At 38.7% G+C, this 15,549-nt stretch overlaps 1 protein-coding gene across 1 annotated transcript in view; it reads left to right on the forward strand.

Annotated features, from left to right (window-relative positions):
- The window catches only part of NELL2 (neural EGFL like 2), a 278,812-nt gene that overhangs the window by 21,304 nt on the left and 241,959 nt on the right, over positions 1 to 15,549 (forward strand). The window contains exon 4 of the mRNA XM_054591209.1: positions 13,512 to 13,662. Within this exon, the coding sequence (XP_054447184.1) occupies positions 13,512 to 13,662 (151 nt within the window). The remainder of the gene's footprint in view (positions 1 to 13,511; positions 13,663 to 15,549) is intronic.

Consider the following 15,549-nt stretch of genomic DNA (forward strand, 5'->3'; position numbering starts at 1 on the left):
ACAGAGATCATAATGAGAACAGGAAGTGGTGCAATATAAATTCACTCATGTTGCACAGATTGAAGTGTGCGTGGGGAGGTGCGGGAGAAGCACAAAATTAAACCCCCTCATCACACCCTGAGCGTTGCCATCTTGCAGTCTTCAGGTCCTCCCCCCTCTCAGATGTTGAAGCCGTGCTCCCAGACCATCAGAAGAACATTTGATAGTTCAACGTATTCCTGCTTCTTTGATGAACTCATGTACAATTGTGGCTATTAAAAGCTGTTGATGTACATGTTGAGACGACTGGTAATATCCATCTCTGTTAGAGAAGGGTCCTATTCCTCCTGTGACTTTTTGGTCACTCGTAATATAAAAAAAATGTAAGTATTTTAGTTCTGCTAGAATAGCAGTGGACACGTCCTGATAGCTGGCATTGAGGCTTGCTTATTTATCTATTGACCTTTATTTATTTATTTGTTTATTCACACACACCAATTTATTCATGCATGTCAACTTGGATTCTTTGAACACCAAAGTGTGTGTGTGTGCACACGTGCGTGTCGGGGAGAAAGAGAGAGATAGGTAGATATTAATTGGACACTTATACACATAAACACACACACATCTTCTCACAGTGACCCTATGTACTATTATTATTCCCATTTTTACAGATGGCAGCCAAGGTAACCAAGTCCCAGAGAGGTTAAATAACTTGCTTAAGCTAGAAAATGATGAAAATGGCATGGAAACCTAGTTTACATGGACTCTAGAGTGCACACACTTATTTAAAAATGCTTATTCAAAATGTAGATATATTTGTGCAATGAAGGATTAGTATTTACAGTTTGTATGTTACCCACGTAATTCATATTGGCATTATGTACAAAAAACATTTTTCACAATTGTTCCTCATGAGTAGTTGTTGCTACTTTTTCAATATAGTCAACAGTATAAGTGCTTTTACTGACCTTTCAAGGTATCTATTCTCCGCTGAAAATTTCAGGCATCTTTTCTGTACTTTAGGGTACACAGTGATACCAAATTCTGGTACCATATTTCTCTGTGGATTTAGTACAATATCTTTAATAAGGGATATTTTCATGCTGCATCTTCTAAATATCAGAGACAGGTAGAAGGATTTGAAAATGAACCCCTCAGATTTCAGTCTCTAGATAAATTTAAAAAATGAGAGCAGTAAGCTCTATGGATTGTGATTTGCTCACGTTGTTTTCAGAGAGTCTAGGCTTTCGTCAAGTGCAATTGCATCATTGCAGTGATCAGATAACCCCCTGTGCAGGTTTCACAAAGGCTATTTCCTCTTGGAACGCATATCTTTAGGAAACTATTCTCCACTGATTTGTGCTTCTACTTTAAGATGATTTTAGGATATTATAATAAGACTGGCACAACATAAGTCCTTAATGCCCTATGGAAATCTGAATTGATTTAATGCGAACAATTTAATCCATTTTTAAGTTCTGTAGAGAACAATGCTGTTACCAAAAAGGGGACAGAAAAGTCAGGGCTTTAGCAATCAGAAGATCAAAATGTAGTGCTGAGTGCTCCAAAAATATTTGAAAAAGTATCTGGAAGATATGAATCAACCGAAGAAAAATACTTTAAATTATTCTTCAATAGCATTTGGCTTCAAAGGTAGCTACCCGGATACACAGCTATGGTGATAATGAGGTGAGATGATGCAGGCAAGTGCCCGGCACCACATCCCTCTCACAAGGAGCGGGCACTGAGGTGAGCTGAGGTCTGCTTGTCCAGCGCCTGCAGTGCCGAGGCTCTGAGCACAGGCTCCACAGTGGGCTACCCAGGCTCAAATCCTGGCACCACAAGTGATCAGCTAGAAAATTAAGTAGTGGCTCTCAATCAGGGGCAGTTTTGTCCCTCAGGCATTTGGTAATGCCTGGAGACATCTTTGGTTGTCATGATTGAGGTTGGCATCCTATTGGAGGCCAAGGGTGTTGTTAAGAATCACATGGTATTCGGAACAGCATCCCCACAGCAAGGACTTATCTAAACCTGAACACAGCCAAGGGTTGAGGAACGCTGACCTCGAATAATTAACTAGTAGTGCCTACTTAGCTAATAGAAAAATAAAGCCCTTAAAAAAGTGCCTCATAGACTAAGCACTCAGTAAATGTTGGCTCTTGTTATTCATTCAATAAATATTGGTAGAAGGCTCACCGTGTATCAGGCCCTGTCCTAGATGCTAAGTTGACAGTAGAAGCGAAGTAGGCCTGGCCACCAGCCTTGAGGAGCTTGCTGTTTCTGACTGCAAGGGTCACTGCAGAGGGGACCACTGCTCCCCAGGGCCAGCAGCATCTACTCTCATTGGCGTCACCTCATGTTCTATATGCCTCTCCTCTCTTAAAGTACAAGATCATCTTCTTCTTCTTCTTCTTCTTCTTCTTCTTCTTCTTCTTCTTCTTCTTCTTCTTCTTCTTCTTCTCCTTCTTCTTCTTCTTCTTTTAAATTTCCCTTTTAGAGTTAGAAGAATCTACCAAAAGAAGAAAAATATTAGCCCCATCACACATACCAAATTTCAGCGTCACAGACCTCTCACGTAGATCGATGTGCACACCCTGCCAGTGTCTCCAAGCGCATTTTGAGAGAGGGGAGCTCCCTTTTAACCCGTCGCTCCCCAGTTGAAAGTCCTCTTTGCCCTAGGACTGTCTCTCTCCTCCCCTACTGGCTGTGAGTATCCGTAACTCTTGTCATCAGTGCTGGGATCCTGAGTTTTATGAATACCCTCCTTCCCTTATTTTTTTTCAGAGTGGCCAGGAGCATCTCAGGCTCCTGCCCTTGCTCCTATAGCCTACTGTGTCTCAGGGAAGGAGAGTGTCTATCCCCTTTAGAGGTGATGTTTAGGGAGGGGACATTCTTGGAGTCCTCAGTGGGAAGTATGTGGCTTCATCTGGAGGGCAAACTATAAGGTGGTCTGTGTGGGCACTTCTGGGTTTTGGTATAGAAGCCTGTATGCCAGCCATTTCCAGTTCTTGAGCCAGTTCCAACCAGGACAAGGAATACACTGGGGTCCCACCCTAATAGTGTTGGGGTACAACCGATTGGAATTTACTATGCTAATGACCGGTTGTTTCTACTTGTTATTCCTAAGAACAGCACTGTGCTGCTACATGCCTCCTGAGTCATAGCTTTTCCTTACACCCCACTTTGCTGGTACATTTCATATAACTGGGCTTCTGCTTTGCTTTCAACTTAGCCCTACAGTTCTCTGAGTAACACAATGTCTCTGAACAGGCTGATCACTGATCACAGAACAATGATCTGTCCCTCGCCACCCATCTAGACTCTTTCCTCTTCCCAGCTTCCTCCTCCCCTACACCTTAGTCTCTAGTATTATAAACTACTGGATGGTCCATGAGGATCCATGCTTCTGCACCCCTCTATGCTTTGTCCATACTGCGTCCTCTTCCTGCATTTCCCACCTTGATCCAAGTCTGAGTTCATCTTTACCTCATTGACTGTTAGATATTGTCCTGCTGGCTCCCTTCTTCAGTGTCTAACCTGCAGCTTATTCAGTTATCCCATCCTTCTATCTCATCTTGGCTTCCAGATCTCCCCCTTTCTCATTGAGGTATCAGGTATTTCCACTGGATTCATAAACCAGAATCCGTTGGATTTAAATCAGCTACAGCACACTGAAGTAGGAATCTTCGGAGGACCCAACCATCATATATAATATTGCTTCTGTTTAAAAATGCAGGCCGAAGTCCTGAAAACTGATTACCCAATGGTGTTTTGAAATGGCTGATTTTATAAGTTGTATGCGTGCATGCATGTGTGTGTATGTATATGTAGACACACACCTATTGCTATACTGTATTTATATCTTTTGCATTTATGCATGTACTTTATGAAACAAGAGGGAAGAATGAATAAGCATGCTAAAGTAAGAAATCAGAAGAAAAACAAAATTAGAGTATATTTTTATTGAGTGAATGTGAGATTGTATGCAAAAGGGAGAGGGGGTATGCAAATGAGGAAATATGTGAATGAAGCATTGGATGTGGGTATATAAGTAGGAAACATATTGTTGATGTTTGGGCCTAATTTCCTAAATTCAAGATGGAAATATATTTTTCACATATCTTTACATAATTCAGAGCCATATCTAAATGTGATACTAAGGTAGAAAAACCCATTTTATTTTCCAAATGCTAGAAAGAAAACACTTTTGTGGAAGTGGAATGTGAACCAAAGAGGAGGAAATATGCACACTGAAAGAAAATTCAAATAAAAAATTTTGGGATGGAAGAAAGCAGCTTGTTTTACATTACCCTCAGATACTATGGTTTCAATAGAGTTTTAAGCCCTAACAATTTTCCTCGCCTGGACTAATGAGAGAGTTAGACCTAGTAATTAGCATGGGCCGTGCCTTCCAGGACCTCTCCATAAACCTTTGCACAGGATAAATTGAGTTTGCTTGCGAGATTATCAGCCGTTGCCTAGAGCTGTGCGGCGAGTCCTGGGTTATAAACCTTGCTTCCGTGGAGAATTAGGAGGGATGCGGAGTGACTTATTGTTACACAGCCAAGATAGGTATGTTGTTTTATCTTCCAAACCTTGAAAAGGAAAATTAATTCAACTCTATTCCATAGATATTATTGAACTCCTTCTCTCGTCTTGGGCTATCATTGCTGGAGGTTATTGGGATAGAAGAGGGAAGTATTATGTGCAGTTCTTGCCCTCAAGAGGATTTAAGTTAGTCTTTCTGAAGATAAAAGACTGTCATATAAAGCATTTAGACAAGAAGAAAGTATATAAGGCAGCACAAAGTGCTACACTGAAAAATAAGGAAAGTACATAGTAAATAATCAAAGTTACGGAATATCATGAAAGGAATTGTTGAGGAGGTGGGTCATGATATGTTAAGTGCTGATTACATATAATTCCAGGATGATTTTAATGCCCAGTTATCCTCTGTTTTACAGAGTGTAAAATATAGTGACAAAATTACCAGTAGACCACTGTATAGACTTTTTGCCTGGGTTGTTTTTAAACCTTTAATCTTACACAGAAAAAGGAAGGGAAAAAAAAAAGAACATAAAGTGTTCTGAATATTCTTTGTAGGTCTCTTCATAACTATCCCCAAAACTAATGGTGGAGATCAGAGAAAACGAGTCTAAATCTTGGCTCTGGTAGGTGTTGCTGGTCACTGAATTAGAAATTACTTTTTCTGACATTCCAGAAATTTATAACATTTCTAAGAAAATACTCAACCCCCACTATAATCATCTGAGAGGAAAGTTTTGAACCTATCACCTGAGACCCTCTGTGATTCCTTTTTCTAAGAATGTACTCATCTCAGAATCCTACAAAAGACAACTTCTTTCCATAAATCTAGGATCCCAAGGTAGACTTGTCAGTTCGTATTTCAAGGGGAAAGGAGTTTTTGGTCTTAATATATAGCAATATGAAACACCATATTGCAAATTTTTGTACATATTATAGTTTAGTACATTGGGGTTATCATTCATTCCACCTTTTAAATCATAATATTAAACCAGAAGGCAATGCAAAGGAATATTTGAAGGCAAAATAAATCTGTAATCTTTACTTACTTATTTGAGCAAACAATGCACTATTATAAAAAGTCATAGAAGTAGGTGGCAAAGTCACTGCTAATACACAAGACAACTGGCTATGCTTATTTTTCCCTACATGGACTGTGCTGAAAAGGAGAATTACAAAATTGACCCCTGCGCTGGCACAGAATGAGAGAAGATTGGATATGACCCAAACTATGCCTTCAACAGCAGTGATGAAAACAAGTTAGCAGGCAGTATTTGCCTCCTTTCTCTTCTGCTTCCATAGCATCTAGACTTGCCCTAACTAAGTCTCTTATCGTATTGTTTTAGTCTTCCTCTATAGACTTACACATAACTAACTAATGATAAAAATAATTGCTTTTTATTTAGGGGAAATTTCTATATTCATTGCTTCCAGGGGTCAGTAAACTATGGCTCTGCAGGCCACGCTTGGGGCCTATTTGTTGTATGACTCCTTGAGTAAGAATGGTTTTTACCTTTTAAAATGATTGTAAAAAAATATCTAACGTAGATGTATGTGGCTGCAAAGCCTAAAATATTTGCTCTCTAGCTTTATATGGAAAACTTTGCTGATTTTTGTTTTAAAGAATGACATCCCCAGGGAACTTTTGAATGAGTCATAGGAAACTTTTAGAGGTGTAGTAATTAGGGAATATGCTAACAAAGAGGCCCAAAATGCAGTGCTCAAACTGGAAAGAAACTTATTACTCATCTAACAACCTAGAGGTAGTTCTAGGGCTGATGAGTAGATTTGCCGTGAGATTATTTGAGGCTTTACAATGCTCTTGTTTTCATTGAAGAACTTTCTGGTGGGAAACTGGAGGCAATCCTTAGCCCAGAAAAGGGCATTGAGGGAGAAATCCTAGTATTGAAATGGGGGAGACACGAGCTTGGTGGGATTAGATGTCAGGCTCTTGTGAGTAGATAAATTAGCAGTGAGCGTTATATAGTTTGTAGTAGGGTAAATCCCAGAGATTTAGCTCAGACAGTAAGTAAATCTTTTCTGCTTTATCCATGGGTAGTATAAGCTTTTAAATAGTGAAATTAATTTAGGAAATCTCATAGGGGTGGGAAAAACTCAAAGAGGTGGTAAGATGGGATGGGGACAGTATGAGGATGAGTGGGAGTTGGGGGTGACATCTCGTAAACGGGGCAAAGTCAAGTGGGCATCATCTGATAGATCGAGCATTCTGACACTGTTTAGCAAGATTCATCCATTCTTGAGGTACAGCAGAGAGAACGGGCAAGATCCTGACAGAGCATCAGAACCTCGACAAAGCAGCTGGGCATGCAGGGCAGCGTTTAGAGTTCTAGGCTGGGTAACTGAAACAACAGCTCAACTTTGTAGATTGGGCCAACATAGCTGGGCTGGGAAATAATTTATTTTGAAGGCTGCACAAATTGTGAACTATTTGCTGAATCTCTGAGCTGCAAGACTTACTTTGGAGCCCTGCTTCTGATTTTCTGGCATTGTTGTCCTCCTTGGCTTAGAAACCGAGGAGAGGCAGATGTGGAGCCTGCAAGAGACAGGGCAAGGGTTGCCATATGGGCCAGTGTCTGAAACTCTGGACTGAGAACCTGATTTGTACGTGCCCTGTGTCCTATGATACTTCATAACGCTGTTTTCTTTCGTGCAGTGAAAATAATAGTTAAAAATTAACATAGTTTTGATAGGGTGATTAATCATGATAATTGATATTTTGGTATGTTATTATTCTAAAATAATTTGATTATATAATTAAAGAAGGGTAAAAACAGAACGAACTCCCAAAATTGATGTCTCAGGTCAAATTGGCCTATTAGGTAGGGGATAAAATTGTGCATTTCAGCAGTTCCGCTCTGCATAATTGATGGGGCACTACATATTATCTCTTTGGCTATTCAGCAAAGATTCTGCTAGAATCTGTGCAATCTGAGGTTGCAGAATTTATAACCATCACATTTTATAGATGTAAAACTATATTATAGATCTCTATTCCTTTGTCTTGTCAATTAATAGGCATAATCAAACATTCAAAATGTATAATAGAAATCTCACCTTGATCCTATTACGTTTTCTTCTTTTTACACAAATTATTCTACTAAAGCTGAGCCAAAAAACACTTGCACATGTTGGGGTGAAGGGGTACTCAGCTTTTTGAATGGATGTATTTTCTCCTTCTTATACTTCCAGGAGACTGTATGAATATTTGTTCAGACCTCAAAGAAAATAAAGGAATGACTTGTGATCTAGTTTTCACTTATTTCCCTTTTGCACTTACAGTTCCTCTCTTAATAGCCAAACACTTTAAAAAGAGTATATTTAAGATATAGCTAGGCACTAGATATGGGATAAGTTACAAGAGAGAAAAATGACTTAATTCATGAATTTATATGTTATTAACGTGAGTGAATCTGTTAATTTAAGCAACAACTCATACACCAATAACTGGTGTCAGTATTCAAAGGTGCAGTTGAGCTTTTTGATCTATTGTTAAGAGAACATTGAAAACTTTTTTTTGATATGTGATATAGTTTTGTAGATTTCCAAAGCCTGAACTGATCCAAAGATCAAGAGAAGTGTATTTATTTATCTTCAGAATGTATTTTTATAAAAGTTAACTTAAAATGAGAGTTTATCTACTGTTCAGCATGTGCATCACGATCATGTCTGTAGGGCACTCTTGGGTAATGATAGGAAACACAGAGGCCGGAGTTGGGATCCTGGCTCTACCATTTGAATTCGGTGGGTTCATTCATATACCCTAACATTGTTACTTTTGATCGTTCTGTTGGAGGAGCTCATTGAGAGGATGTGACCGCCAGTGAACCCTTGAGCTGGATCCAGGCAATCGGTGGCTCCTTACCTTCCCTGTCCTTGGGATGTATGCCTTCCTCACCATTCTCACAGTAGGAGCTGGATTCAAGGTTGCAACCTTGAGAGAACAATGTGTTGTTGAGATCAGTTTGACTGAATACATGACTGAACCCAGCTGAGGGCTCTGTATAAACTTTTAAGATTCTGATGGCCATGGACAGAGATCTACTTTTCTTTCAGCTGCCAAGACAAGACTCGTACAGAAATTCCTTGCATATTAAATCTGCCACCTCCAATCTGGAGTGGCGTTCCTGTACTGGGGCCAGTTTCATATTTTACCAGGGAGTCTCCCAACATTTCCAACCAGGTTCCTAATATAGTAAGTTCATAGAAATGACCTCTGACTTTTAGTCACTTACAGTGATAATCCCAAGTATCTTGGCTTCTCTGTGCCTCTCTTTCTTCATCTGTAATTTCTATTATTATGGACTTAATAATCCCATTTATTTTGAGTGCTGTGAGGCTTAAATGAGATTGGTTATGTTTAAAGACTTTGTAAACTCCATATATAGTGTTAATAAAATCTTAATGGCTTTTAAAATTGTTTCTATTATTTTTACCTTGAAAGTTTATACTCTTAAAGACATGGATATCTTGAAGGAAGAGTAAGAGCAATGGACAGTGACTATAATAATAGTTCTAATGTGGTATATTTAGAACCTGAATTTAGAAGACTACAACCTTTCATAGTTAGAGACAAAAAAATCTGGTGACTTGAAACATTCTCATACAAATATACTATGCCTGAGATTATACTGTTTTTATAATTGAATTTGGAAATGGTATATTTATTAGCCTGCATATGTTGGGGGGGAAATCAATTTCGGCTTCTTACACTGCAGATGGAATAGAGGCCTGTCAGTGGACAGAAACATTTAATTCATGATGGCAATTGTAGTGATGCAGTTTAAGTGCCCAAGAAAAAAATTCTTACCAGTTTCTGTGTTACTGAACGATGGACAAATCCCTTCTTTTTACTTGTACTACTAATGCACTGAAACTACTTTTAAAAGACCCCTCTGACTCTCTTTTTCAGTAAACACCTATATTTGCTATCCCATGCATAACTGCATTGAGCTACAGCCTATCACCCAATTTTAGAAATACCAGTTTCTCCCTGTCTCTTTTTCTCTCCCTCTCCCCTTTCTCCTCTTAACTATGCACATGGGGAATACATGCATGTTGTTAAATCACTAGAAATTGTTACTGTATCCCCATATGAACTCATCCCTCCATCCTGGTATTCTCATGACTAAAAACGAATATTTTGAAGTGATTGCCACTGAGCTGCTTTAAAGTGTCACTGGTTGTTTCTCAGTGGGATTTTTAGTCTCTGCATACAATAAAAATGGAAAATATTGAGACAAACCTTGTTTTAAACTCAAGTAGTGCTCCAATTTAAAAAATCCAGTGCAGCATGGACATGTTGCTAAGTTTTTCTATAGGCCTTTCTTAGTGGCATTTAAAGACTCCTTTTCTCAGCTTGCTTTTCTCTGAAGTGGCAGTTTTGTCAGCCTTTGTCAGCCCTTCTTTGAAAAGAAATTCAGTTTACATTTTTTTTGGGGGGGCCCATAAAATAACAATCATTTACAGTTCTCTAGAAACAGAGGGTGGTAGGCAGGATTTTATCTTTAAAAAGAAACAAACTTTTAAATATAGTGTTATTTTATTTTAAAATGAATGGAAATATGAAAAACATTCTTATTTAAGTATCAAAATGATGCTGTCTTTCTTTCTAATCTGGTAAAGAAACCTCATCTTTAAGAGAATGTACAGAGTCGCATTTAATATGTAGTATATATTTTTGCATAAATGGTTTACAAAATGAATGACAATGTAGGTGTTGAACACAAAAACAATTTAAACCTGATTAACTTATAACTAATCTCTATTCACATTCACTACAGTTAAAATAAGGTTACATAATGTATAAAACAAATACATTTTTAATTACAAAGAATATATTTAGAATATCAATTTAAGCAACGTACGTATTAAGAATAAAAATATTCTAGAGAGATTAAAAATGATGAAGATGATTTTTTAACTTTATTTGTATTGCTGACACTACTACAGGTGTCCCCGTGTGCCTCCCCTTGGCCCAGCCTTGCCTAGCCCCGACGCCCCTCCCCCTTGGGCCATCACCACATTGTCGGGTGTAACCAACCGATAGAAACAGACAGCAGCATTTTATCTTAAGAATAATTTGACTGCCAAAATATTTTATGTCAATGTTCAAATGTGGAAATTGACATTTTGTGGCTGAGTTTGGAATACTTAGAATGAAAGTAAGCTCAAAAAATTGTCACAAGGGTATCATGGCTCTTGGTAGTTTTAGTGGATTCCAGTCTCCTTGCTTGTAAGAATGATAGTAATAAGTATCATAATCCTAATAGCCCACATGATGTTCACTCCATGCCAAGTACAGCTAATAATCTTTGTAACGGGTATTAGAACCTCTTTCTTATGGGAACAGACTTTGTCCTGATAACCTCCACACTTCATATTTCTATGTTTATTTTTAACTGGAGGCGTTGTTGAGCAATTACTGAATACATACCTGAATTAAATGATTCATTCTGAAAACTGAAATGGTAAGAAAAATAAAGTAAACTTAATTCTCACATAGAGGCTTTTCTGACTTGATCTTTCTGGTCAGGAGTAGAATTGGGTCCTATAGTAATAATCACGAGCGCTCACAAGTCTCTCTGAACATTATATAACCCTTGGGATGAAAATAGAAGGCAGGAATGCTAATTTTACAAATTGGAAACAGAAATGCAAATGGGGAAAGTGACCTTTCATAAAATCACTTCTAAGCTAGTGACTTAAGGAACTAAAAATGTTATCTTATATAATTACTTTTTTTCTGGGTTATTTTCTGTGGTGGTGCTCTGGTATTTGCATTTCCGTTTTGTGAGTGGCAGTGAAGCGTGGATGAAGGATGCCGTGTTCGGGAGGCAGAGCAATTTAGTGGAAAGAATACTGGACCAGAAATGGTCATCCCCATTATACCTCTAGCGTTCCGGCGCCTTTGGGTGACTCACAGGGGTGCTCCTTGACTCATTTTACTCATGGAAAAGGGAAATAGTAATTGTTGTCCCTGTGAAGTTTCCAGGGTTTGTGAGAACAAAATGGAATGGGAATTCAAAACTTTTACATTGATCATGGCAGAAATTGCAGATTATTGTGCAATATTTGAGTTGTGAATATTGAGTGGGACTGAGAAAGTTTCTTTTTGGAAACAACAAAGTTTCTTTTTCCTAGAACTTTGGACAGATACCCTGGGCCTGACTCTATTGCCCGTTCCAGGTTCAGATACGGTGGATAGAGGTAGGCAATGCTCTGATTGGTCAGGGTATTTCTAGCACAGAGGAAGTCATGGGCTAAGAGCGGGGAGGGATCATTTTTCAGTGGTAAATGACAGGGTTTTATTTTATTTTTTTAAACCAGGAGGGTAAATTGATGACGGTGACAGAATCAACGACAGGTGTCCATTGCAGTGGCACCAGAGGTCCTGCCTATCCAGTGCAGCTTTCCTATCCGGCCCTGTCCCACAGTGGCCGCTATTCACTGCTTTAGGCAAGGCAGGCCCTGTTACACCGCTTTGTTTTTTCACAAGCCAGTCCTGTGACTGCAACACTTTTTCCTCTCTTCTCTAGCTGCCGAGTTCCCGATCAAATGCCATCCGTCTATTTTATGAGACCCTTCCCTTCAGATAGCGTTGGCTGTTTCCCCTCTGTGATCCAACCACACTTCGTACCCACGTGTGTGACAGCATTTCCTTCACTGTATTGGGATGATTTGTCCCTTCTAGTTTATGGGTATCTTGAGGGCTTCTCCGTGTCTGTGTATTCCCAGTGATGGACACAGACCAGGGGATTATATTTTCATTCCACGAATTTATAGGGCTAAAATGATGGGGAGCTTTGGATTAAGCCTATAATTTGTTTTATCAAGGTTGTGGTTCTCCAGAGTTTTCTGCGCCACGTCCCGAAGAATGCCTGGAAACGTGTGAGAGGACTTTGAGTTGTCCCAGTGACCAGAGATGGGAAGCCACTGGCATTCACTGGGCTAGAACCCAGGCATGATAAATATTCTGCAGTTCATGGGACAGTTTTGCACAAGGAGGGATTGTTCTCTCCCAATGCCAATGGTTTCCCCACTGACAGCTACTTAACTAGGCTACCTAATCTAAAGCATAGAAAATAGGAGGATGATTTGATCACAAAAAATTGTTTCTGGCTCCCATGAACCCTTTGAACACATTATGAGTAGGAGAGCCTTATGCTCAGTTAGCAGATGGCTTGAATGATCGTTTTTTTCCTGTCCACTAAATCCATTTCTCTCCCTATCTATTTCCCTCATAGCCTTTGTGTGCTTAGGTTGGAGTACAGGACCTTACTAGGTGAAAGTAGAGGGTAAAAGTCTCTGCTCTCTCAGGCAATCCTCCCTCAGCTAAGCTTTCTCTAAGCCAGGGAGAGGCACGTGGGAATTAACTTCTCTGTAATTCTTTCAACAAATATGGTAAGATAATTTGATGTTAATGTTTTATCCCCTGCACAGAAGGCTGAGAGTGACTAATTGCAATGATCTTTTAAAAAATCTATTTAGAGCAGGCCTTCTGGCTAAAGACATCAATGTGGAACTTGGCACATGGATTTAAATCCAGTGTTCTGTCGTGAAGTGTCAGAAAAACTAAACGCCTCTATTGTGATCTTTTAAGTCCTATTCTAGAAAGTACATCTTTTGGTTCACTGTTGACACTGACGTGGTAGTGGTATCAGGGTATAGGACATGTGTAAGGAGAAAAGTTGGGAGTGTACTTCTTCAGACAGGGTTCTTTGATTCTTTGCCTCAAACATGATATTTTGGAAAAAAAGATTCCTGAAACACAACTTAAGTTATTCATGTGGTTTATTGTCCTGTTAGATGTAGCATAAAGTCTTGTTGAAAGAACTTACCAGGAGAGTCTGAAACTTGGTATTTATCAGTTATTATTTGATAATGTTTCTTGAAATATGCTGCATGTAAAGGATACTTTATAAAACCAAATTCTAGTTTATTTAGTGTAAGTTTTTCTTTTTTAGATACTCCCAGAAGTATAAAAGCATCCACTGCTACAGCTGAACAGTTTTTTCAGAAGCTGAGAAATAAACTTGAATTTACTATTTTGGTGACCCTGAAACAGACCCACTTAAATTCTGGAGTTATCCTCTCCATTCACCATTTGGATCATAGGTAAGTGTGGCTGCTGGAGTTTCCTGTGCTTTTATCCTATCTAGCTGAAGGAAGTAAGCAGAGTCAAGAGAAGTAAACAAAAGCAAGATATGCTATGTCTAAGACTGGCTTAAAGCAGCTAGACTAATTCTGCTACATTATACAAAATTACAAACAGAAGTAATTGAGATCTGCCCAAAGGCAGAGGGAGTGGTGCTTTTGATGTTGCTGAGGGCACACAGAAGTCACCATTCCTAAAACAAATTTATTAATCATTAAATTCTCCATGAGATATCTTCCTCAATGTTAGTCAAACATACTTCTTAATTTGTGACTAGAGTCAAAAACACCATATTCTGTGTCTGGGTTTAGAGTTTAAATAGTCTTAGATTTTTAATCCTTGACAGATTTCTTTTTCAATAATACAAATCTTAGATTGCAGTGGTTAATGCTGTATTCTTGGATGCGTGTTGAATCAAAATGCTGTCTAGTATTTTCCAGCTCCTCGCATGTGTAGAAGCATAATTAGGTATCCTGTGAGCAAAGTCTCATTTGGCTTTGTGACCTGAAATAATAACCACAGTTCTGCCAATGAAAGTTCCTTCATGTTTATTATTTTGAATACATGCACTACCACTTACTATCTGTGGTCACGGGCAAGTCCCATAACCTCTCTGCACCTCATTTTTCTCGTCTGTAAAATGAGGATAGTAACAGCTACTTTATAGGTTGTCGTGAAGATTAAAGAGTTTTCGTATGCAGAGTACTTTACATATGTGAAAGTGTTAGTGATCCTTTTCAGGTGTGGGCAGAAGCCTCTTGGTTTCTCTCATCAGAGACGAGGCCACCTTGGCCTTTGCAAATCTTGACTAAATACTAGAGGGCAAATCGAAGCAAATGCATGTGAACAAAATGTGGCGCGATGACACAGGGAGCAAGGCTCCCAATCCCAGTCCATCGGGCTTCCTTTCCATCAGGGCTCCAAGGCATCACTTAGCTGTTACTGACAGAGCCGGGACCCAAACCCACGCCTTCTGATTCTTGAGTCCGGTGTTTTCACAATTCCACCGTGTTATCTCCTAACCTCCTATGACCCTGACAGACATGTACTATATATGGTTTGTGTCGTTCTTTTTTCCTGTTATTGATACTGAAGTTATCTTTCCTCCCTGAGTCTCAATCTCATCCATCTCCTTGTCTCATCATTTCCTGAACACTTACTTACTTAGTTTCTCCCTGAATGTCTCTATTTTTTCAGACGCGAAGTGCCATATATTGCTGTCTGTTGTCTTTAGGTAGTACAGATGTTGGCTAAATATACACAGAAATGGCTGAAGAGCCTGCCAGCTTTTTGTGCTGTGCTCACATACAGTTTGTGGTCTAATAGTTTTTCTGGCTATTGCATTTTCAAAAGGATAAATAAAGAATAAAGAAATAATTCTAAGATATTGGTTCACTTACCCGTTTCTACAGGAAATACAGAAGAGAAATATAAAAACCGTAAAGGCATATTGAAAAGCAATGTATATTTATAAGTAAAAATGAATGAGAAAATTATCCTAAATTCCAAAAGGGCTCTGTTTTCTTCCATGTTTTATAAAACTGTTGTTTCTTCAGAATAAAAAAAACCCTTTTGTTATCCCTTCGTGTGGATTTGGTACAGTCACCTGGATTATGTTCTGTAGTTTATAATATTTCTCCTTTATTTAAAGTAGTCATGGGCTTTAGATATATAAATTGGTTATCATGGGCTTAGTATCAGAAATTTTCCTGAAAGCCAAATAATTTTTATGCTTCCAGCTTTGAATGCTTTGCAAATAGCATATATGGAGATAATTTGTGGCAATGACTTTACAAGTAAATATAAAACTAACTTACAGTTTGCCATCACCTTCTATATTAATAAAC

Source organism: Pteronotus mesoamericanus, unplaced genomic scaffold, assembly GCF_021234165.1.
Source record: "Pteronotus mesoamericanus isolate MK-2021 breed Mesoamerican mustached bat unplaced genomic scaffold, CSHL_Meso_final scaffold_21, whole genome shotgun sequence".
Classification (NCBI taxonomy): Eukaryota; Metazoa; Chordata; class Mammalia; order Chiroptera; family Mormoopidae; genus Pteronotus; species Pteronotus mesoamericanus.